Source organism: Gymnogyps californianus, chromosome 13 (assembly GCF_018139145.2).
Source record: "Gymnogyps californianus isolate 813 chromosome 13, ASM1813914v2, whole genome shotgun sequence".
NCBI classification, from domain to species: Eukaryota; Metazoa; Chordata; class Aves; order Accipitriformes; family Cathartidae; genus Gymnogyps; species Gymnogyps californianus.
Genome location: NC_059483.1, coordinates 9908216 through 9934866, shown reverse-complemented (window position 1 = coordinate 9934866; position 26651 = coordinate 9908216). Strand labels below are relative to the sequence as shown.

The following is a 26651-nucleotide window of genomic DNA, read 5'->3' as shown; positions in this document are numbered from 1 at the left end:
GGGTTTATTTTATTCTGTTCTGTAAGATAAGTGCAATAAGATAACAGAACATGACTTTGAAAATCACGTAGGAATTTGTTTACATTGTATACATGACCAGGGTGACAGCCCTAGGCTCTGACCTGCAGTTTGCTGGCACAGGAATTTTTCTTCTGGAACTGCTTTGCAAGCCAGGGTCCTCTGTATTCCGAGCAGCAACACACTGTGTATATGCACAATATAACTTGCAAGCATCTGATAAACACTGTTACCATTCTGCTACAAAGCCATACCGTTGCTGTAAGTGCAGCTCCCTGGGTACGTAAAGGATTGTCCACCCAGCTGCTGGAGGGATGAACAACTGGCAAACTCTGTCAAAGTTTTGGAATTGTATTCCAGTGCTTTAAAAAGAAAAAAAAAAATGATGGCAACAATAACTCCTCTCTTTCTCATTGCCAGACTTTCATAAACAGTAAAGGGTTATGTCTCATCATCTTTTGCATATTCAAGGATAGGCTACTTTTCAGCTCCCTGGTAATAACATACACTTCAAATCACACACACACCCCCCATGTTTAAGGTTTCCGTTTACTGCTTGAGCAGTCATTTGACAACTTGTGAAGTGGGAGTTCTGGTGAGATTGAAAACCTGTTGACTGAGGTAGAAGCCCAGAGCAGCAGGGAGCAAAAGAAGATTCAGAAGTTTTTAACACCCTGAAAATAAGTATTGGAAATCACCTAGCCTTCTTTTAGCCCATTCAAGCACATTTACATTGTACAGCGACTTAAGAGAAAATATGCTTCCACATAAACTCCCAAGCTGCCAACTTCAGCCTGGTTTTAGGACTTACACATCATGGACAAAAGGTAAATTAAATCATTAGGATTGTGACTTAGGTTGAATATACAACCCAAGAAGCACTCCAGATTACTGTGAGTATATCTGTAGGGAAGAAAGAAAGAAGGAAAAGAGAGAGACGCTTCAGCTGAGGCTGCATAGAGCTTAATAGAAATTGCAAAATTCAACAGTGAAGAAAGACAAAAGCCAATCTTACTGAACTCCATGCTGTATGTGGTTAAACTGTAAGACTACTTCACCAAGGCAATAGTTTTGGTATCTTCAGATGGCATGTATTTACCTAAGTGTTTATCGGAATTAGGAGGGTTGTTAGTCTTAGCCATCTACCATGGTCCATCATGGCTTTTTTAAAGCTTCAAAGCACAGAAGGAGTAATTGTGCTAGGAAGTGAGTAGGGAAACCTATCCCTGACTAAAGATATGACCACCTATCATATAACCCAAAGCCAAGGCACAAGCCCATCTCAACATAAAAATGACATAAAGGTGTGTGATCCTACAGCATGGAATGTAACTGCAGCTGCACAGCTTTCCTGTTCACTCTGTGTTTGCTCTGCCCTTGCCCATACCATGCTGCCACCACTGTCCTACCTATAGACCACCTCTTACTAATGAAAGCCACTTTGTATACCAAATACGCATTATAGACCCCCCCCAATCCTATGGGAACTCCAGGAATTCTGAGAAAATTGGCTGTTCTGTGCAGTCAGTTAAATAATTTGCAGCTTCATCCTGTTTTCACTGTGAACATAGCAGCTGATCCTTCAGCCACTTCTTAAGCATGCCACCTCCCATTGACGAGAACAATGCGGCTGCTATCTGCAAGTCAGGGCCTCAAATTTGTCTTTTGGCATGACTCAGATCCAGCAGAAAGCATGTCATAAAACATTATTACAGTTTTTGTCCTGATAGGCAAAATTCATTTTCACAGCTCATTCATGTCTCAGGTGTAAGATTTTAATTATCTAAATCAACACAGGTTACTCATAATTTATTTCTATAGGCCATAATTCAACAAACTGCATAAGCAAGTGCTCAGCTTTAGGCATCTGGATGGCCTGTTTGAAAGTACATGGTAGTTCCTGACCCAGGAACCCATCAACTTCCTGTGGATTTAAGTGAAGGAAAAATACCTAGATGTGATTTCAGGTTAAATTCTAAACAATGACCTCTTGGAACAAAAGTCTGAACTCTGCGTTTAGGCCTCTGAGAATAGAAGGTGAAATTGCAGTTCTATTGCAGACAGTCTGCATGGTATTTTTTCTTTCTACTGATCAAAATTGTCACCCAGAAAACTGTGATTATTGATATATTCTTATGCTGCAAAACCCTGTAATCTAAAGATGTCTTCAATATTTAGCAGAAGTAACAGTAGAATAGAAGTTAAAACATTATCACTAGTAGTTACTCTTAGACACTTAATATATGACCTGACCTACTGAAAATACTTTTCTGTTATTATTGACATTTGTTTAACCTATAACATTAATTCTTTGTAGCTCAATAAATCTGAGTATCTTCCCCTGTATCATCAAGAGACTGGCACTGACAAAGAAAGTCAATCTGCGGCCCACACACAAATAATAGCTTTCCATTACATTTGCCATTTCACCTGAATAATTCCTGATAATCATGAATAATGATGTTATTTGACATTCTAATGATATCATGCTGTGCAACTTCAATCCATCAGTCACTGTCAGGAAGGTCAAATATTTGTATTCCATTACATTATGCAGAGTTCATTAAACAGTTAAATGACATTATACACCTTAATTATACTTCCAAATGAAACTAGCACATATCATTTAGATTTTAGAGTCTATGTGATGAATCTCCATTTAAAAGAAGGATCATGATTTTGAATATTCATTCCTGACAATGAAATATATTGAAACTTCAAACAATAGTCTTTCAGCTCTGTCAAATCTTGACGTAAAGATGAGTTTACTTGATACACCTAAACACAATGTTCTTCACAGCCTAAGAAAGTTTATCATATTTTCTGCTGTGTTACTATGGGTTACTTAGTGATCCTAACAAGGGCTCAAATATGGAGCCATAACTGATATAGGAAACTGATTATTGACTAGAGCTATCTGTACACAAGATGAGAATACAATATTTATGTAAGACAAAAGGCAGAAAAAAAGAAGATAAATTTTGTTGTCAGCAATATTTTCTTCTTCTTGAAAGCAATGATTTAAAGCATATCTCAACACAACTCAAAATCTGCTGTGGTGGATCAAAACCATCATAAGAAAAAAGAAAGAAGCATATTCAACTGTGGCATTAAGAGAGTGCTATTTTATTAATTCCTACTATTCCAAAACATTAAGCTCACCCCAGGTTATCAGTGTAAATATTTACTAACAAACTAGTATGGTAAGTAATCTAAAAGATTTGTTTTGCATGAATACAGCTTTTTTTTTTCCTCCCATCAAAACCATTTTCCTTGACAAGAAAAACAACAAGGGGTTCTAAGACAGTCATTAAGTAGCCATCAGAAGCTACGTATTGATTTAAGTAGACTTTTTAAGAAATCATAGCCTTTGTGATTGTACTGAGCATCTCCACTCAACCACAATCTTCTAAATGAGACACACACAATAGACAGAGAAATGGAAAGATTAATACAAGGAAAAATATGTTTAAAATCCACAAAAAGTACAAGTAGGGAGAAGACCTTTGTTAGATTAATGTCATTTACCAGTTTACAAAAGGCTTATTAAAATGCAACTTTCCTCTTAGCTACAAATTGGCTGCTTCCTAAACGAGTCTTTGAGTCTAATATTAATAGGCCAAACCAACCTTTTTATCAGGTTCTCTTTAATTCATTACAGTATTTTATGTACGGGAAAAGAAGCAAATTCATTAGATTACAGCAGACGCTAGGTGCATTCTTCAGTTCTTTATCTAGCTTGAACCACTGATGGGCAATGTGATTTTAAGCAATCAAAATCAACTCAGTCATGTATGAAACTGGATAAAAAGCAACCAAATACTACAGGAAAAAAGGATATCCCCTCCTCCCCCCAAAACTTGCCCCAGTGCATTCACAAGCTAAGTTTGATGACTTCACAGGTGGAAATCAGATTTGAGAGGTCAGTTCAAAAAAGTAATTAATGCTTGCTAATTCTTAAAAAATTATTTTGTTTGAATCATTAGTTTAGCAAAATTTCAAGAATGTGGTTGAACATGACCTGAGTAAATAATAGGGTTTCCTTCTCCATATTAGCTTAGCCTCACTTATAAGGTGATGTAGGCATGTTGGCACCTCTAATTTACAGAAATATAGTTGAAACAACCAAACCAATACAGTTTTGGAGAATAAATTCAGACATGTTAATTGGGTTAATAACTGCCATCATATAGACCTAGATAATCCAAAGAGTTTAAGTTTAATTATCTTTCTTTCACTAAGCTATCTATCTTTGCTTTCTGAAGAACTGGGAAAAAATATTGCTTTCCTTCAGATTACCTGTTCTTTCACTGTTCTAAATCTCTCAGAGCTGCCAAAAGGTATTGGAGGGAACTGGGAAATAAGCAATAACAGCCTTCCACTTTTGGAGTTATTCTTTACTGTTTCTACAGTTTCAGTAAAAGACATTTTCAAGTTATTGGAAACTACTTTCAAATGTCCATCATTTGGGGTATTTTTATATTCTGAAGTGAGCTGAGCTACACTGTCATCTGCAGAGTCAAGCCCAATTAATTACTTTGCTACTTCCTTTTGTCAGTGCCAAATGCACCATCACATCCTTATTACCAAATACTGCACAGTGAGGAAGGCCAGGCCTTGGGCATCAGTTTCTAACAGAGTAGATTCAAGGCACTAAAAGAAAACGGCACACAATGTTACACCCTTAGTATTCAGTGTGCCTAAGCACTAACGCCAAGGAGCATGATGGAAAGATGACGATTGCCTTTTTCTTTTCTACAGGATGGATATTTTAAACTTAATTTTCAACTGAATCTGCATAGAAAGTTTTAGAGCTAAATTAAGCCTCAACAATATAAAAAGGAAAACATTTTAAGGGTAACATTTTCACATGAAGAGGCACAAAACAACTAATATCATAAGATGAAACATGCCTCTAAAAATCAATCTTAAACTTTGCTAATTGGGCAAATTGAATTGCTTTCAGTATATGCAGCACACTTATGCTTCCCTTTACTTAACAAAAAAAATACAGACAATCCAGTAGTAACTAAAGGTAATGATATTTAATTACTCAGTGTGAATGGTAGTTTTTCAAGGTTTATCACTGTGTTGCATATATTATATGTTTATATTAAAACTAATTTTGAAAGTTTTCCATTTCATTATTATACTGAACAAAGCAGGACTGTCATGAAATATAATTAGGAATTCACAAAGGACCTTCTTAAACAGACACTCAGAATTCTGTGGCTCTGACAGCAGAGGCTTTGCAGAGAGCAGCAGCTCAACTGACAATGAACAAAAATTAGATTCAAGATTTGGAATAACATCAGGTTTATATGAGTCTGCTGGCTTTCATTGCACTCCAATACTATGGGACAAGAAACTCACAGGGAACCTCCTCAGCCCTACAATAGTAGGACAGTCAGATGCCCACTATCTCTCATGAGAAAAACAGAACACGTTATTATACCTCCACATTGTTTCTCTTCCTTTTCTGTCCAGTATTTGTACTGGCATTCTTAGTTTTTAAATGAAGCACTTTTAAATACATGTTTTTAAAGGTCACGTTTTCCCAAATATCTGGATTCCAACTGGAAAATATTCTCTAATTTCTTAGGTTTAAGAGTATCTTAGTCTCAAGCTATTTTCTACTCTTCTTTACGGGTACAAATGGACAACAATCTGTGACTACTGACCAACTGGTACAGCGTAAAGAACAACAAGAATACACATCTTCCTTAAAGAAGGACAAATACTGATCTTTTTGAAGTTAATGAAACTGCCTTCCCCCTGCCCGCAAGTAGAAACAATTATCACAGGAGTTGCTCATCATAATCTCAGCAATGGCTTTGAAAAAGTAAGCCACCAAACATAAATGGCTTAAAAAACCTTAACCACCATTTTAAACAACCACATGAATTAAAAACATAATTAGATTAGGTAAGTCATTATTTTTCTCCTCAAACCTGCAGGGATAAGGAACACAGGAGGTCTCTACGACAATTGAGAACGATATCATCTCCTCACAAAATCACCAATTCAGTGAAGAGATTTTAAAAGTAAGTACGTACCCTTAAGTTGTGCAGTAAATGGGCACAACAAACACTTGATATCTACAACAGTTGACAATTTTTCTTGCAAAGATTAAAAAGTTTCAAAAGGGAAGGGGAAGTAATGAGATGGAAGATAGTTATTGCTGTTGAATCCTCTGACAGATCAGATGACAATCCTGATTCAACTTTCATTATTTAAAAATACAAACAGAGCATCTCTCTGTGCCTTTTCAAGGGTGACAAAACACAATCATCAAATCACATTATCTTCTTTACTCTGATATCTTGTAAGCAATATAAAATGATCCCCTACGGACAACACTTTAGCTGAGGTACAAAGTTAAATTCATTCAGGTACCATCAATGTGACAGTTAAAGATCAAGGAGGATCTGAGAAAATACTCAAAGCTGGACAGCACATCATTGCCTTTCCCCTGACCCCTCACAAACACGTTGGGGAAAAATGGAGGAACATCTCAAAAGCAGTAGTTTTTTGGAATATACAGGCACAACAGCAATCCAACTGTTGCACAGAAGGGGCCCTTGCATTTCTATTAGTTTGTTAAAAAATTAATTTTTTCCTCCTTCATTTAGCAGTGCCAGACTCTTTGAATCAATTTCATACCAAAATACTCTTTATTATGCATCCTGTTATTTAATTTAGGAGGATCAAACCCCATTACATTTCCAAATACATCCCATGTATAATGCTCCCAATTCTGAACTAAGGCAGCTACATGGGTATCATCCATTTGATTTGCACACAAACCCCCCTAGTTTTAGCAGTCAGTTTTACAGACTATTCTCTACTCTGCAAGCACTGTAACATATACGAATGAGCAGATAAATCCATGGGCTTCTAAGAGACCAACAAATGTTGAAAAAAATACAGTCATCAACTAGAATAAAGAATCCACACTACATATCAGGGTTAGACTAAAACAAACAATGTTCCTGTGAATGCCATATAAATGGATCAGATTTTTCTTGTTTAAGGATGAATAAAGCCTGACCTGGACTCTCACTAGAGGTTTGGATTAAGTATATCATTCACATATACAGAAAAAAAAAAATCTCATCTTGACATCTTGTGTCCCCGCAGTTTAAAAATGGGTCAAACAAGTTTAAGATTTGTATATAAAGATGTAATAAATGTTATAAAAACAGTCATCACAAGAGAAAACTTTAAATGCAGGTGAAGGAGCACAGCACAGCAATACATATCTGCACACAGCGCTACAGCCCCTCCCTCCCTCCATAAAACTCATTATTTCCACGCAAGGCATCTTCAGAGGCTGACCTGAGCCTGATATGCTTTCTAACAAACACAGTCTAATTTGTTCTCTCTATGGTGCTCCAGTTTGAATACGATCTGCACCAACTCCGTTATTGTTAATGACTATAACTGAAATACAACATTTCCTCTAACTTTTAACTGTTTAAAAATGAAGAAAATTAGGCAATAGATGACTAGTTGATCCACATGATAAAAACTAAGCTAGATGTTACAAGCATTAAGTAGTTCAGTTTAGTTCAAAATTCTCTCCCGTTTTTCTCTTTTAACTGAATACATAAACGCTATTGTAAGCTGTTTCTTGGTTTTTGCTTTCTGCAAACATCTGTTTGCATCGGATCCTTTTAGTTAACACCTAACCTTTATGTAAGAAGCATGTTTCTCCACATTTAAAAAAGATGATTCAATACCATGCAGTATTTAAAAGCAAGGAGTAATCGATATTAAATGCACTGTATTTTATTTTGTTAAGGAACTGGAGAGGAAAAGGGGATACTTTCACTGTTTGCTAAGCTAAAATAACCTCAGCAAAATATTATGCTAAGTCAGCAGTGTTCCATTAACGTCGCTGTTTTCAGATTAAGATAAAAATAGAATTCTACAACTCTAAAATATTTTTGTGATGGACTTTCTCCAGGTCAAATTCAGAATTTTTTTTGAAAGACAAGCAAGTATAATTTATTTTATTAATATTGATAGGGTCATAGTAGGGAAACATTAATTGAGTAGAGATGTCATTAGCATCCTTCCACATGACTGGATACTAATTAGGTGGCTTTTTTTTTTTTAAAGTCTTCCTACTATCTAAGAAGGGTGGCAATTCCATGTTTTACATTCATTCAAAATGACTGCAGAAAAAAAAAACGCAACCAAAAAAGCATTCTTGCAATACTCTACTAGTTCCTCTGCAACTCCGTGTAAGCAGCCATGTCTGAAGTCTCCTACTAAAATTTTTTAAGGAGAATAATTTGAAAAATACATTGATCCTATTTCAAAGTGCTTATAAAGTTTTTGCTCCCAACATAACTTCCCTCCACCACAACGGATCTGTGCAAAATGGAGTGTATTAAAAAGTTTGCTTTCATTTTGTCTTTCATTTGCACTACCAGGAGCTAAACTATTGGGTTAGGGGAGGAACATGTAATTTAATTTTACAAATATCATAGGTGGACTTTCTGCCAAAAATTTCAATAGAACATTGAGACGCAAGGCATTCGGCCCTAACAAGAACATGTTAGACTGTTTTCAACGTTGCTGGTGGTCCTTACACCCAAACATTCAACAGGTAGGTAATTCTCAGCAGAGGTATCCTGCTATGTTCTCATGAATAGGCAAAATTAAAAACCCAAAACATCGGTCTTTTTTTCAGATAGAGTTCAAATTATTTCAATTTTGCTATACATTGAATGAAATTCACAGAAGTTACGTTAAGTGTTTAGACTTAAAGAAATACTACCAATAATACATAAGTTAAGCAGAATTTTAACAAATTCTAAATTAGCTATTAATAGACAGTTAGCAAGAGAGTAACTTTATGTTCCCTTTCAAGCTCCTGGCAGGAATATCAAATTGCAGGTCAATAAAGCTGCTTTATTTGTAATTCTCCATTACTATTTTCAAAGTTAAATGATACTGTGGTGAGCTGACCCTGGCAGGACACCAGGTGCCCACCAAAGCTGCTCTATCACTCCCCTCTTCAACCGGACAGGGGAGAGAAAATACAACGAAAGGCTCATGGGTCGAGATAAGGACAGGGAGATCACTCAGCAATTACTGTCATGGGCAAAACAGACTCGACTTGGGGAAAAAAATACTAATTTAATTTATTACCAGTCAAATCAGAGTAGGATAATGAGAAACAAAACCAAATCTTAAAAACCACCTTCCCCCCACCCCTCCCTTCTTCCCGGGCTTAACTTTACTCCTGAATTCTCTACTTTCTCCCCCCAGCAGCACAGGGGGATGGGGAATGGGGGTTGCGGTCAGTTCTTCACACATTGTCCCTGCCGCTCCTTCCTCCTCAGGGGGAGGACTCCTCACACTCTTCCCCTGCTCCAGCGTGGGGTCCCTCCCACAGGAGACAGTCCTCCACAAACTGCTCCAACACGAGTCCTTCCCACGGGCTGCAGTTCTTCACCAACTGCTCCAGCGTGGGTCCTTTCCATGGGGTGCAGTCCCTCAGGAACAGCCTGCTCCACCGTGGGTGCCCCGCAGGGTCACAAGCCCTGCCACCAAACCTGCTCCAGCATGGGCTCCTCTCTCCATGGGGCCACAGGTCCTGCCAGGAGCCTGCTCCAGCACGGGCTTCCCATGGGGTCACAGCCTCCTTCGGGCTCATCTGCCTGCTCTGGCGTGGGGTCCTCCACGGGCTGCAGGTGGATATCTGCTCCACCGTGGACCTCCATGGGCTGCAGGGGGACAGCCTGCCTCACCATGGTCTTCCCCACGGGCTGCAGGGGAATCTCTGCTCCGGCGCCTGGAGCACCTCCTCCCCCTCCTTGGTGTCTGCAGAGCTGTTCCTCTCACATATTCTCACTCCACTCTCTCCGGCTGCAATTGCTGCTGCGCAGTAACTTTTTTTCCCCTTTCTTAAATCTGTTATCCCAGAGGCGCTACCACCGTCGCTGATGGGCTCGGCCTTGGCCAGCAGCGGGTCCGTCTTGGAGCCGGCTGGCATTGGCTCTATCGGACATTTGGGAGCTTCTAGCAGCTTCTCACAGAAGCCACCCCTGTAGTGCCCTCCACTACCAAAACCTTGCCATGCAAACCCAATATAGATACCCCTTCAAAAATAAGACCCACCTCTTCTTTGAAAGGTTATCCAATTATCTTGACTTCACTTCCTAAGGCACATCTTTTCCTTCCTTCTTATATTAATATTTCTTCTTCTGAAGAAGAGATTTCATTCTGAAGACTTGAGAATGGCAAAAAAGGTCACAGTTCACTGTTGTCCCACCAACAGTCCACACCATTCAGCCAGTGAGAGAAAAAGAGATAAACTATTCTGATTTCCTCCACGTCAACCCACAGATTCCATCATTATCATTCCTCCATGAAGATAATAGCTTCTCATTAACCTTAAAGAGAAGTCCAATCTTGATTTCAAAGTACTAAATAACAATAAATACTCAACTCCAGCAATTTGTTTCAGTCACTAAGTTATTCTCAATATTTAAAAATAAAATAAAATAAGAATCACTGCTTATAGTTCATGTATCTCCAGCTTCAAATTTATGGCTACAGCTCTTACGAATGCGTTTGTTAGTCTAAGACTTTTATTCCTGGAAATTTTGTTCCCATACAGGCAGGTATGATCAAGTAATTTTTCAACTTTCGCTGGCAAAATCTTACATTCTGGCAACTTCTTTTATATTCTTATAATGTTATCACAAGTCTCACTACATTTTGAGCTCTTAAAGCTTCTGAAATCAAGACACTGCATGAACTTATTCCCCTCCCTCAAAAAAAAAGAAAAGAAAAATAAGAAGTATGCTGTAAAAGAAGCTGTATAACTGTATAAACACCACCCAGATACACCTGAAAGATGAATTTTTAAATTTAATAGTATCAACAGAAATGTAATATTTTCACAATTGGGCTCTGGGTTTCTTCTCAGCCAGGAACGCCATTTATTTACTGAACTAGATTCTTGCAATATTTTTTCTCAACTTTATCCTTGGAGTATGAAGGTAGTAAAGTGAACTACATACCAAATGAGCTAGGTTCTATTCCAACTGAATCATCATTAACAAAACTGAGCCTAAGAAAGCATTCCTGAAATGTGTGCGTATAGTGACTCAACTGCAATGCCTGAATTCTAGCAACATTAATTTCTATGGCATAATATAAATATATAATCTGTGTCATATATTCTTTCCCTGCAACCAGTCAAATTCTACCTGGGAGTGACAGAAGAAGAAATACAGAACCACACAATGACACATTTGTAAAATACATTCACTTATAGTTACATTTTTACTTACATATCAGAGCAAAACCTTGTATTCGGCTACATGAAGTTCATCAGACCAGACTGCATAACAAGCAGAATTTCAAAACTCACCTACTTAAACTCATGCTCGTTGCACGCAATTTCCAATTTTATGAAACAAACAGCAATGAGGTCATCTCAATGCATTCCCAATTATTAACTGATAAAGATAATAAATCCTGAACTAAAACTAACTGCTCTTAGGCAGCTTCTGTAGAGAGGTCACTCATCTGAATGCAGTATGATATTAAACTGAAGAGTATCAGTAGGGGAATTTTCAACTTTTATTGTACAACACGAACATCTGCTCAAGAAAGCTCACTCTGAGAGGTGCTAAGGTTTATATGTTTTGATCAGAAACAGTAGAAGTCAGTAGGTTACAAGGAATAGCAGAAAGTAAAATACATTAGCAAATGAATAGCAGACTATACACACTTGTGCAACCTTAGAAACCTAGATATTGTATGAGCGATAAAGTGAAATACATCTGTATCAATGAATTATGCACTCCATTTCCTACTGTAGCCTCATTTTACAACAAAGCCTCCATTGTCTGCTATGTTCATATCTAACTTTACACAAGACAACTTCTTAAAACATAATTTACCCAATTACCTTGCTCAGAGAAGGTGCTTGACTCTCAGCTGAAGCTCTGCAAAGCAATTATAGGGCCATTTGGAATCACTGTCTGTGATAGTCTCACCTGCCCGTTCAAACCCACAGAAGAAAACATTTCCTAAACAAAGGAGCACAACTGAGCAGCTTCGGGCACACAGCAAAGTGGGAGATGCTGTATGTGCTACCTTCCTGAGCAGGCAGCGGAGGAAAGCACACCACTGGGCATGAGTTAACTGTGCTACAGGGCTGGAGAGGAGGAAAAGAGGGAGGGAAGGACTTTGTCCTACCTAAAAAACAACAGATGCCAGAAGGGGTGAAGCCCAACAGAGTTGGGGCCTTGCATCTCAAAACTCAGTTATTTTGCACAGGTATCCAGAAGTCTAGTACTGCTTCAGAGTAAAGCAATTGTGTTCAAAATATTCCTTTTGTGAACAGTTTTCCTTAAGTTGCCTCTGAAGAAATCCATATCGGTGACCGGGCTCTCTTCAGACCTCTGTGTCTGCACTCACTGCGGGAATACAGTAAATTGGATTTACCCTCAAAGGATTGACATTTACACCAGATAGCCTTAAGAGATTAGGCTATGGTATTATTTATGACTCTTTATGCCCTGGAGAAGGTACTAGGATGACACACCACAGTACACTATTCCTTCATTTCTGTATGTTTAGAGAGTACATTGCATGCCCTTTTTTCCCTTCTTCACTGTTGGAGGTTGTACTGGTTTTGTCTGGGATAGAGTTAATTTTCTTCATGGTAGTTTGTATCGGGCTATGCTTTGGATTTGTGCTGAAAATAATGTTGATAACACACTGATGTTTTAGTTACTGCTGAACAGTGTTTACTGAAAAGTGTCAAGGCCTTTTCTGCTCCTCACCCCACCCCACCAGTGAGTAGGCTGGGGGTGCACAAGAAGCTGGGAGGGGACACAGCCGGGACAGCTGACCCCAACTGCCCAAAGGGATATTCCATACCATAGGACATCATGCTCAGCATATAAAGCTGGGGGAAGAAGAAGGAAGGGGGGGACGTTCGGAGTGATGGCGTTTGTCTTCCCAAGTAACCGTTAGGCATGATGGAGCCCTGCTTTCCTGGAGATGGCTGAACACCTGCCTGCCGATGGGAAGTGGTGAATGAATTCCTTGTTTTGTTTTGCTCGTGTGCGCGGGTTTTGCTTTACCCATTAAACTGTCTTTATCTCAACCCACGAGTTTTCCTCACTTTTACCCTTCCAATTCTCTCCCCTACCCCACTGCGGGGAGTGAGCGAGCAGCTGTGTGGTGCCTAGTTGTCGACCAGGGTTAAACCACGACAGAGGTCCTTTAAACATAAGCAGTGCAAGATGATTACTTGTGAAATTATGAAATACTTCTTTAGATTATAATTATGTACACCAAGGAATATTAATGTATGTTTCAACAGAAAAATACTATATATTAGGCTCTTCACAGCAAACAGAAGAGATGACAGTTTAACATTGTATCACTAGATCTCCTCTTAGGAGTTGCAACAGGAAATTCATGTCAGATGCCTCTCAAAAATACGTCCTTGAAGAAAACACATGGTTGTATTACACTGAATAGGACAAAATATTCCAATATGCTAGAAACAATAAGCAATGAATGAAATTTCCAATTGACTCTCCAGCAAATCTATTTTCATTACAAATCGAGATTTTGCATGTATTGCATTACTTATGGTAATTGTGTGACATCTATTATGAATAACCATGTATTCCAATCATCTCTTTTAATTATATTCTGCCATAAAAGCAAGCCATGCAATATCTTGCCCAGACTCAGTTAACTGTGTGTGTGCTGCATATCACATTCTGATGGCTGTGTTGAGGACAAAAGGTCCTAGACATGCACAAAGTGTAACGGGAACGGCTTGTGACTGTCATCTCCTTCATTAGCCAGAAACTACTTAAAACAAAAGAATAAAAAAAGTTGAATTTAAATCCAGTTATGTGCTGAGGAAAAAAAAAATTCTTTTTATGCCTTTCTTTTATAAAGTTCATAGTAATTGGTACCTGACTGCAAAGCACATGGCTATCTGCTATTGATGCAGGTACTTAAATTTTCTGTAGTGGCAAAATTGCAACAGCAGCAAACACCTCCTTTGTATTTGTTATCTATTGTCCATTTATGGCTGAGTTTGTTTGGGTTTACTGATGTGATAAAAAGGATAAAATTACAGGTTTGTTCAATAACCACACCAATTACAAATTTGCTCTCTACTAGACTAGAAAATAACTGCTGGACTAAAAGTATTCATTATTTATGAAGAGGACTTCACAGTTTTTTAAACAAGAATGCCAATTATTGTGTTAAACCTCAAAGGAAACGCTCATTTTACCTTTTCTGAATCCCACCTCAGTTTCCCTGCCACTTTTCATACAAAAGTTTGCTACCTCTTAATTTTACTTCCTTCTACATAGCTTTACTCCTCTGTCTTTTAAACTTGACTTCTTCCAGCTCCTTAGGATGAGGCTTTTCTCACTAAACATTTAGACAGGTTTCTTGCTATGCTAAAATATGAATGGGCAAACTCTTTTTTCCAGATATCTCTGTCACCCCAATGACAGGAACCTCAAAGTAAATTCACTTAAGTCAGTTACTATAAAACGATAGCTATAAGTCAATGGGAAAATGCTAACATGCTTTGCAAATTCTTAATGAGGGTAAACATGACAAAATGGGAAGCTGTAACTAACTTAACACAGTGAAATAATTTTAAATATGAATGTAAATTTAATTAAATATTTTCAACCATCAAAAAATAAGTTGTTTTCATATAAAACAGGGTCTCAACAACTATGTCATAAAAATAAAAATCACAACATTGGGAAGACAGTAGGCAGCCTCTATGAAATTTGATCTTCCATAGCAATCATCAGTCAACTGATCTAAAATTTAGATGGTTTACATCTTTTCATGATGACAAGAACAGGCTTTCCACACTGTTCTTTACTTTATGGGCATGGTGTAAGTATGCAGAATAGGTACCACAATGGTGGGACTCATGGACTAGGTTTCAAAATTTCTTCTGCATCTCCCTGGAGCTTGTAAGGACAAGCAGTTCCACTTTTAGAGGACATACACTAGTAACACACCTTCAAAACTGTACAGTGAGTGCCCCTGAAACACACAAAGCAGTAGAGTGGTTCATGCATAATGTGGTTTTAAGTCATGTATAAGATCTAAACAATGATGATGACAAACAGGTGAATAAAAGGGATTAGACAAAAATGGAATTGGAATTTTTCAGCTGGATTTCAACATGTGTTAGCAATGTAGCCAAGAAATTTAACTGCATAGATCCAACCTATTATGACACACAACTTACAAGCCCATTTTTCAGAGATCTCATTACTCTCCACACAGCTACGTTTGAAGGTCAGTTGAACGCATCACTAATAAGAGACTGCTCATCCCTCCATGGCATTTCACAAGATGCACCAGGCTCCAACCTAGGAGATACTGCCTCTCCCAGATGTGGCCTTAAGACAGCTTTTTTAATACTTCTTCCAATGTAGGTTGTGCTACAATCTGAGAAATTCTTATCACTAATCTGCTGAATGCATGTAAATGAGCAATTTAGTTGGTAACTTCATTTGCAAATCAGAAAAAAATACTTTTTATTTCATTACTTCCATTTTTTCCTTTCTATTTAAAATACTGGCACAAAGCATTTAGAATGGGATTTTCATCAACACCATTATATTAATGCAACTATAACAATGCAAACAGAATAGGTAAATCCTTATGGTGAAGTACATTCTCCTTCAACAGTGAGCACCTTTCCAGCAAGACAAGATTTGAAGGGAGAGAAAGTATTTTTATCAGACCAAATGATACAGTTGAACTCCACCCCCACAAAGACGACAGGCAGGCAAGCTTTTGTGCACAGAGCCCTGAATCTATTATCTTCAGAAGCAGCATTTCTTAATGTGAGTCAAACGCCATCCCTTTGTTTGTAGACTGCAAACAAAATGACTCCAGCCCTGAGATAATTAACTGGCCTCTCTTTCACCACTAAATTCAAGTGGTTTGCATACACAGAGCGGAGAAACCATTCTTTGGGCTGTTTGAGGAGAACCTTTTTCCCAGAAGGTAGCTTGAGAATACAGTGAAGCTGATCTACTGGCTTGCTGCCGCCAAGGGTGCAGACCCACTCCTTACCCTCTGCACAACATAGTTTAATTTAGCTAAAAATTATTAAGCATAGGAACTGTTTTTCTTACTCCCATTTGTGCAAGTAAACATTATGGCATTAATAAGTCCTACTTGAGGGATTAGGACTGCTCATATAAGGAAGAGTCATGGAACAGCTTTATTTGGGATCTAAGGAAAAAAAACACCCAAACTTGGGACTTTCCACTGATGCTCAACAGCTTCAGTCTGGTATCTCGAAAAGAATTTATCAAATATTGACAATACAGAAAGTAAGTCTCAGTTTCTTCTGCATTCCTGATGAAGGAATATATTCTATACTTCCCCCACATTTTCACACAAGATCCATCATTTATGTCTGTTCTTCCCATTCAGGAGGTCTTTTCTACACCAGCAAAGGTACTTCATCCTCTTCCTAGTACTCTCTTCAGAGCTACTAGACACTTTGAGAAATTCATATAAGTAGTTCACTCCTTATTGTGCCAAACAACGTCCTCTGTCTCTGTGTGATTCCCTTGCTATCTCCAGCATCATATTTAGGTTACAAAGTCTTTACCAAACCCCTGTATTTTTAGCTATTTGGTAGAGAGCTAAAAGGAGCATGACTGCTCCTTAGCATTGTGCTGAAGCAAACTAATAATAATAGTAATGTACATGAAGCTTCTGTAACAAGCACTAAAGAGTACTTTCCCACAGGGTCCGATACGTATAATGTGTAGTTATAACAGTGCAGTGTACATTATTGCAATATGTAAATGCAAATTTATATATTCTGCAATATATCTGAATTTTATTTTCTAAATCTTAGTTTTATGGCAAATATTAATACTTGTTTAGGCCAAAACCCATAAAATTAATAATTATGTAGCATAACTACAGATGTGATAAATGTGTAATGTACAAACTAACTAAATCACAATAAACAGCAGCTCTGTAACTTTATGAAGAATTAAAATTTCATATACATGCTAAACACCATAGTTTTCAAACAAACTTGTGAGAGAATACTACTGTTCTTTCCAGAGCCAGTGTGCTATCTTCAATGGAAATTCTGTCAGGACTGTAACTAAATTAAAAATTACTTTTAAAATATATTAACCAACAATACTAATCAAAAGGATTACTTCTTTTTAACAGCAAATCTTTTAAGAAAAGCATTGCGACAATATTTGTGACAATACAGAATATGTCAGTCTCAAGTAATACAGCAATTCTGACAGCATATGACAGGGAAGCTCACAAACAGACAAATCGTACAGCAAAGCAGATGTTATTCTTACATTGCATGACCCTGGATCCCATCCCGCCCATGCAACAGACCCAGAACAATTACACTGCAGCTTAGGGTGTTATCACGTCTTTGAAGGAGCATCTGGTTCAACTAATGTTTTTTCTACTCATTAATAAAAGGAACAAGCTGCAGTAACTCACAGTACAGCACACTGTCTCAGCAACAAATAATGACCATTAACTTCATATAGTGATGAAGTTGCCAGAAAATATCACATGCTTTGGGTTTTTATATATGGTCTATTCCTCACAATCAGAATACTTTCTGGTGGAAAACACTAGATCTCTATGAAAATAGCAATACCAAATAGTCCAGCAAAATTCAGTACATAACAGTTAAACAGTGTCTTTTTTTGTTTCCTTTTTTTTTAATGGAAAAACCTCATAATCAATCCCAGATGAAAAGTTATTGTCAAGTGTTTATTCTCATTTATTATACACACATACATGTGCACTTTTTGAAGGAGCCAAACTGTCCACCACAAATTTCTACAAAATTGCTTGGTCCTGATAACCCTCAGCTCATTGTTCCCAGCTGGAAAGCCTGTTCTTTTTAATAACCAATTCAATAAAATGTTGAAAAATGCTTTGTATAATATAGTATTGCCATAGATCTGATGTTTGTCTCTGTCATTACATATTGCATTCAATCAATTTACAAATGTTGCTGTGTTCCTTTTGTGCTAGTTCTTCTTATGGCATCCTGAACACAAATCCAAAGATCAATATCTTGTCTACTGAAAAAAAATTAGACATAACAAATGAATAATTTTATTTATAATAAAAAGTCCTAGTCCCCAAATGGATTCTACTAATGCTCAAATTCATTTTTCATGTTTAACACAAGATGAAAGCAAGTACCCCGCACAATGCTATGAGAAAGGCAGTGATAAAAAAACCCAGTTCATATTTATTGAAGATGTGAGCAAAACCATGTAAAGCTATGGCGTACGGCTAGGAAAACATCAATAAAATGGTAGGTCATTCACAAAGTATTTGTTACCATATTAAAGAGAAAAAAGTCCATGTCAAAAAGCAGATGGATTTTCTTTAAAAAGACACTACAGTTCTGCTCTGAACTATGGAAGCAGCAAGGCTCTGAATGAAATAATTTAAGTAAGAAGACAAGTAGACGCTTAACTCATGCTGGTTGCATGAGCCGATTCGGTTCGTCCTGTGCCTTTTGTGTAACAGAAACAATGCATTTGCTGACCATACACACATCCCTGCACTATTCCAGCTATTGAATAGCCACCTCCTCCAAAACAACTACGTAGCTGTTAAAGGGAGCCACAAATGACTTCTTTCACAATCACTCTTTGTAGAGCAGCAAGCTAACAGAGGAAACAGGGACTCTACTTTTCATAGAAAACAGTATTGGTACCTGTATAAGCGTACAAATCCCAGCAAGCTCACAGAATAACCAGCTCACCTCCTCCCCACTCCCAAGCTAACTGCTAAGATGTGCACTGCATACAGTATTCCCACCTAGACTCTTGGCTCCATAACAATTCACAGGCATTAGCAAAACAAAATCATACCATTTCTGTACAAAACAGAAAACCTACATAAAAACACACCCCCAAAAACAATATCTCATTAATCAAGACTGTCCCCAATACCGTGTGCCTGGCTGCTCTGAAATAAGACAGACAAGTAGAAGGGGCAGGGAAGCCCCATCTTCCCCTTTGAACTATATGCAAGAACAGAGCAGGTATGCACTCCTCGTTTTGTCATGGGAGTTGAGTGACTGGATGTTTTCGGACAGACTGTGGTCAGACACCTCTGAGCCTTAACCATTTTCCTACTAGGTGACAGCAAAGGGACTGGATGTCCTGAGGGGAACACGCACTAATCCTGTGCACTGACCATGTGCAGCTCTCCCTCTCCATTTGGTTGTGCCAAAAGAGGTGAATGAGTTTGCTACTACTGTCAAACACATGCGCATATTTTAGCTTACACAGTAGAGATTCCAGTTTAATGCCGGATATCCTTTACTCAGTAGTAAGATCCCAGTTACTTCCTATTCAAGAATCTGCAACAATCACTCAAAGGGATCCTACTACGAACATGTTCCTGAGTCCATGAACTAGTGTACACCCATTAGACAGAAATCTAACGCTGGGGCAAATGAGGCAGCTCTCTCCAGGAACAGGGGAACTCTTTCCTTACCATGAATACTATGTTCTTGCTATTCCTACTCTTGGTTACTATTAGCACAGTTTGACTTTCAAGTGTCAAGCTGAATTCACAGGATTGGCAGCTGGAAATAAAAAACCAAAACTTTGTAATGTGTTAACTGAACAAGCATGCTTTGGCATTGCTCATATCACAAACACTGAACTCCACGAGACCATTTTGACTGAATTTTTTCCAGAGTATAGCTTTATTTTAAAACTATTACAGCAAATTCACAACTCCAATCCTACGTTCTGTTTTAAGATGGAATTTCAACCTTACTAGTTAATTAAAGCCACCACCTGGAGTGAGCTGGCTTTCAAACTGATTTCCTTTGTCCCTCTAATTCACACTCATTAATATTTTATTTTCTACTGAAAAAAAAAACTGAAAAGGAATGTCACAAGTGTGCCAAAGACAAGGCAGATAAAATTATTGCAATAAAACAAAGAAAAATACACTTGTTACCGCCAGGTCTTGAGATGAATGCTGCATTATACAGACATTTTAAAGGCCTACAACTGCAAATTGCTCTATTTTACATACTGTATTCTAGCCTTTGCATCAAGATCTTTTCTAATTTTTCCTTATTGTAATGAGAAAGGGAAAGGATTGGGGTTTTATTACCTGAACATTTATTCAATGGAGAAACAAAGACTACATTATATATAACAACACATGAGATATTAAAACAATGTGACACTATAAAATATGCTGCAATACTCATTATGGGATAACAAAGCTAAACCTGAGCAAATAAATGTATCTGCCAAACAGTCAGCAATAACTATACAACTAGAGTTTATAATCTTTAATTATTTAAGAAGGAAAGAAGCTTGTAATAATTAAGTTTTATAGGCTCCTTAAATTGTCATTACTAGGTGTTCACAAAACTTTAAAACAAGTATCTTTCATCTGAAATAACTCTTCTTTTTTTTTAACAACAGATGCAATTGTTCATTTAATTGATTAATTGAAAAAATCATTAACTATTGTTTTTAAAACTTCCACACACAGTACAGATAACATTTTATTTACTCGCTGATCTGGACAATGCATATACTAACATACTGTTCAGGCGTTTACAGGCTCTGCATCTCACAGTGACTGATGTGACACTGTCTTTAGATAGTTTTGAAAATTTTTTTTTAAGACAAATCTGTAAATCACATCGATTTACATCAGATACTTCAGAAACTTGAAGTTGAGAAGAACTCTTCATTTAATTCATTAAAATATATTGGTGAGAAAGTAACACCTTTAAAGTTTCTATAAAGTCTACGCATCTTTGCCATGCATTTATAACAAAATGATCTGACTTCTGGTACAAACAGACACCACTCAAAGCAAGTGTAGAGAGAAGTTCTATATTGAACAATTATAATCTACAGAAGTGACAGGAGGAGAGGAAGGTTCCATATTTCAGAAGAAACACATTTATGGGTTTAAAGAAATATATTAAAAGTTACTAGATTTTAAATTATATATTAAATTACGAAAAAACAACATAAAACTACAGAAGAACAAGAAAGCTTTCAATAAACTCTAAATGACTTTCTTCTTTTCCCAAAACACATTCAGCCATTGCCTGAGTTCCTACTAAAATTTTACCATGGACCTCTATAGAAATGAGGTGATCAGTCTTGAGTATTTCTGAAAAGTTCCACCTCCAGCCACTGAAATCAGCACAAGTTACACAGCAGCAGAGTTTTGACCAGAAAATAATATGCCACACTACAAAATACACTAAATAGGTACATTTAGCACCTTGCAGAATCAAGTTCCTATACAGTTTCTAAATAGAGAATTTTACTCACAACATGGGACTTCATTTTTTCCTCAGGAAATGTGTGCACTATACAGATGGTTTATTTAATCCATTCCTACCTAAATTAATCAAAGCAATCTGTCCCAAAAAATTAAGAGTCTTCATACAGGATTCTGCTGCCATTTGACAAATTGTGTACATTTAGCTAGGAGAAGTTGAAAATCCTCCATAAAGAAGTTACCACATCTAAAAATAAGTGACATTATTAAAAGGGAAGCGGGATGTGTTATTTAGCATAATATGAAATTTAAACAGTACCACTTCAGATACACTTTAAAATGCTTTTAGTAGCACCTGGTTGTTTATACATCTTCTGTGGTGAAAAGGTCAATAGAAATTCACCTCTAAGGTCACAGTTGCTAAGCAACCATTTTCGGCAGTTCTGCAACACTGATCAAGCGTATTATGCTCCACTGCCTGGTTTCAGAATAAACCCGCGCCGCATCCTACCTGGCCTTTGAAGCGCACCGAGCTTCTCCTGCTTTTCCCAAGAGCGCAGGCACCCATCGTCGAGGTGCTGCTCGAAAGGATACGCCCTGGGACCACCGGCTTCCGGTTCACAAGAGCAAAGGAGAGCTCAGTCTTCAGGAAGACCACGGAGGGCTTGATGAGGTGCTGCCCGAATCGCAGCATGATAAATGTTAATCTTCAGGGTCTGAAAGAGACAATAGTTAAGATAATTAAGGGACTGACTTTGCCTTTCCAAACAACAGGAACAAGACAACCAAATTGTCTAGGCAGCTTCTGAAAGAAAGCACCTCCTGGACTCACCAAGGCATTGGGTGTTTTGGTAAGGTTGGTAAGGCTTTCCTAAAAGTATCACTTCTTTGAAGCAGCGGTGGAAAAGGCTTCTTTCCAAAGCAAAAATTTTACATATAATTTCTTAAACCCTTTCCTCATCATCTTGGCAGGGCTACAAAATTCTAGACAGAGAATGTAATTTCTCCCTCCCATTTTCATTTGTTCTGCATTGTATACATTTGGGTCATATGTGCTTGGAGAAGCACGTATAGTATTTCACACGCCTTTGCCACGATGCAAATCAATGCACACAGGACTTAGGAAATAGAGAGACCACATTTTCTAAATCAATCTCTCCACTAAATACTTCAATTGAAGAAACACCGAGAAATTAAGGAAAGCATATTTAGTCATTTTCCATCCATGCTTTCTAGTTTGGCCAACTGAAATGTGAAGACGATCAATAGTGGTGTGCAACATTTTCTCTTACTCAAAGGAAGCCAAAGACTTCCACTTTCATTCACTAAAATTTTCTCTCCTCCTGGTGAGGATGAAAATCCTTATTAAATAGCTAAGGAACAATCCTAACAGTGTCTATTTCAGGTCTTTAAGCCCTAGAGTATCTGAAGTATTTAATTTAATCAGAAATATCCAAGGTGCCGTAGTGTAAAATATGAAGTAATGAAGAATTTCATGTGACAATACTTCAGACACATCGAAAGCATTACGCTAACATTACCTTGCTTGAACGAAGTGACTACTCAGAAAATTCAGTTTTATAAGTTGCTTCAGATGGGGAAAGACATTGTTAGAGTCATGGAGGGTCTTTTGCTGCAGTTCTTTTCTTGCAAGCCTAGTATGTTCAGTAAGATCCAAACTTGGTTCTTAATCTAAAAGATTTATTGTAATTTAAGGTCCCACTCCTTGTATCTGCTCCAACAAAAAGTACATATAACAATCCCCTCTAAGTGCACACACTTTGAAAGTGTCTTTGAGAAGTGCTTGTTCTTTGGAAGAAAGTTCTGGCTTTTTAGCTGATTCCACAAAAGAACTTAACTAAATTAAATTAAAGATAGCAGATGCATCTAGTTAGGCTTTACACCAGAAAAACATGTATAAAACTCAGTATAAGATACAGTAACCGATCAGATGACTACATGTTCAAGTAATAAACATTCTCTAAGCAGGCATCTTGTCTTGTTTTATTTTTGAAAATCACAGATGAAAGGAAATGCTTGAGCAGACCATAGAAGAGTGGAGATTTTAACCATCCCTGTTTCAAAGATCTGAAAAGGTTCTATAATTATTTTTTTTCCCATAAAGTCAACAGAAGATTAAGTGTCTGAGAAGATGTGTCCCTTACCATATATTAAACCTGAAACTTGACAGCATACAAAAATCAAGTCTCTTTAGCTACTAGAAGAATCGCTTACCAGAGGAAACACCTGCTATCTTGTGCTGATGTCCGAAAAAAAAAACCCTATTAGGAGCTTCAACCAATCTTCCTCATTTCTCTTAAGCAGTTCAACAGCAACCCCCCTGTGGGGGTTTCTCATTCTGATTAAAACATGCAAGAATGTTTTTACATGATATGATAAAGAGACATGGTTCTCTTTGCAATGAAGGAAATGTTTCTGATAAAGGAGCAAAACACATTAAATAGCCAGGACTACCATCCACTGATGAAACTGTAACCTAGTATCTCCAGCAGCTGGAAAATCAAATGTACCACCACACCTGCCATTGCGTCTAGCAATACTATGGACAGAAACAAATGTACTACTGATCATTTCTTATTCCGTCTTCCAGACTACTGATAACTAAAAGCACTGTCCAGAGACATGGAACAGACTTAAAAACAGAACCAAGGCTTTAAAACAACAGATGCTGATTTTAAAATCTTATGCTTTGAAATTTGATTTAAGGAGGCAGATAATCTGAGATTTTGCTAATCACCATGAGAAGTCCTCTGGCTGTTTGCTGCCATAAGCAAAAAAACAATAAACAAGGGCAGGATAAGGTTGATGACATTGGAAATAAGGCCTGGATCCCATGCTTCAACAACTGAGACTCCAGGAAAGCTGGAAATGGATGACCTGGTGCTTTTCTATTTTAATTATCTATCTAAAATTACTAGGGGCTCCTGTGGGTCTTGCCAGTCTAATGGTGACTCTGAAACTCACTGTTAAAAATAACCAAATCCCCCCTGAAGTGTATGTTGTGAAATTCTATCAAGTTGCAGAATGGAACAAATATTGATAATTACAAGAACCACGGTTAAATTTGTGTTATGGGCTTCACGGCAAGGGCAAGGGCATCCCCCAAGGTAAAAGTTTTGCTAAGTCAAAACACCACTGCAGGTAGTGGATTTGGGACAGACAAGGATCATATTGGAGAGTTGATAAGCAATAAAAAACATTTTTATTTGAACAAGAAATCCAATATGAAGATCTTTTCTTCTAGCTTAAATATCTAAATATCCTACTATCCTACCCAATATCCTACTATCCATACAATAAAAATGTGTTTTTCTCTCTCCCCTTTTAACTCTGAGGATTTGGAATCCTATTTAGATTTAATAGCAGACTACTAATCTGTCCTTAAGACCTCCATTTAACATCTGCATACAAGAGATGTTAAATTAATGGGAAATCCTGAGTGTTCAATATCTCAAAATGGGAAGAGCTAGTACCACGAAGCAGTGGGTGTAATGTACCAGAATGATGGAATGGAGTCCTGTCATGGTTTAACCCCAGCCGGCAGCTAAGCACCACGCAGCCGCTTGCTCACTCCCCCCACCCAGTGGGATGGGGGAGAGAATCAGAAAAAAAAAAACCCTCGTGGGCTGAGATAAAGACAGTTTAATAGGACAGAAAGGAATGAAAAATAATGAAAATGATAATAATAATATGACAATAGCAATACTAAAAGAATTAGACTATACAAAGCAAGTGATGCACAATGCAATTGCTCACCACTCATTGACCAATGCCCAGTTAGTTCCCGAGCCGTGATCCACCCCTCCCAGCCAGCTCCCCCAGTTTATATACTGGGCATGATGTCATATGGTATGGAATATCCCTTTGGCCAGTTTGGGTCAGCTCTCCTGGCTGTGCTCCCTCCCAGCTTCTTGTGCCCCTCCAGCCTTCTTGCTGGCTGGGCACGAGAAACTGAAAAATCCTTGACTTAGTATAAACACTACTTAGCAACAACTAAAAACATCAGTGTGTTATCAACATTATTTTCCCACTAAATCCAAAACACAGCACTATACCAGCTACTAGGAAGAAAATCAACTCTGTCCTAGCTGAAACCAGGACAAGTCCAAATTCCAAAACACATTTGGGTTTACCTGAAGTCGAACAGAGCACTGTAGCCAGTAGGTACTGCTCCAGCAGGTAACCTGTGGTAGGCAGGGAAGAGGCAGAATTTCCTGGGCCCAAGAAGCTCATTCACAACTGGAAACCAAGGCCATGACTCTACAAATCTCTACATCATACGTAGTTTATGCAACCTCCAATGAACCTATGGAGAATACGTCTGCAATCCACAGTAACACCGTAAAGGAGAAGGGTCTCTTCAGGATATTCACCATCATCTGGACCCTACCAGTTACTGACCATAATTTCATCACTGGAATGTTTTTTATTAAAATTAACCCTAAGCTGTATTGGGAAAAATACATATGTGATGGCCCTATCAGAACAATGCCATACATCTTTTTTCATACTTTGAGATTTTCAAAAAAGATTTTGTCAGTTGACATCCTGTATAAATACACTCAACATTTGCCAAAACAAACATGTGCAACATTATTAGCCACAGAGTTTGGGTCACCATTGCTCTCTAGTATTGATGGGTATTTTCAATGCCTTAAAGACAATTAAAAATGCATTTTCAGAAAATGCTAAATGGATCCATACATAGATTCTGTGGACCACAGAATTTAGGTTGACTATACCACGTATTCATAATACACCTGCCACATGCATCTTTACTTATTTCACTGTCATCTTGTTAAAAAAAGTCCAGAAAGGATCAGTAAAGTAAAAGCACTGGCCTCATACCTCCCTAAGCAATAGTTTAAACAATCAGGTTACAGGCCAACTGGGTTGACCCAGAATTTTTAGAACATTTTTAAATCTCATGCATAGAATTAATGCACATATTAAAACCTTTTCTATTTGCTTACTATACCAGAATATATCTGAATAATGTATTTCTATCTCTTGATTCAGACTAAATAAATATAGCATGTGTTTCAAACAAATATGTCAGTTGTATTGGTTGCGCTATGTAATGCTGCAGACTTCCCAGTATTGTTCTCTCCAATTCTGAAAAGGGATTATGGAAAATTTTTTTCTTAAACCATTATTCATGATCTATTATATATTACTTAAGCTGTTTTCTGCCCTAGTGATCCTCTGTGTTTTTCTCTAAAGTATGATCGTCTGTGCTCAGAACCAATACAAATGCTAAA

At 37.7% G+C, this 26651-nt stretch overlaps 1 protein-coding gene across 1 annotated transcript in view; it reads right to left on the bottom strand.

The window, feature by feature from the left end:
- Positions 1-26651, bottom strand: part of FHIT (fragile histidine triad diadenosine triphosphatase) — a 628211-nt gene that overhangs the window by 411772 nt on the left and 189788 nt on the right. The window contains exon 6 of the mRNA XM_050904654.1: positions 21964-22085. Within this exon, the coding sequence (XP_050760611.1) occupies positions 21964-22063 (100 nt within the window). The 5' untranslated portion in view covers positions 22064-22085. The remainder of the gene's footprint in view (positions 1-21963; positions 22086-26651) is intronic.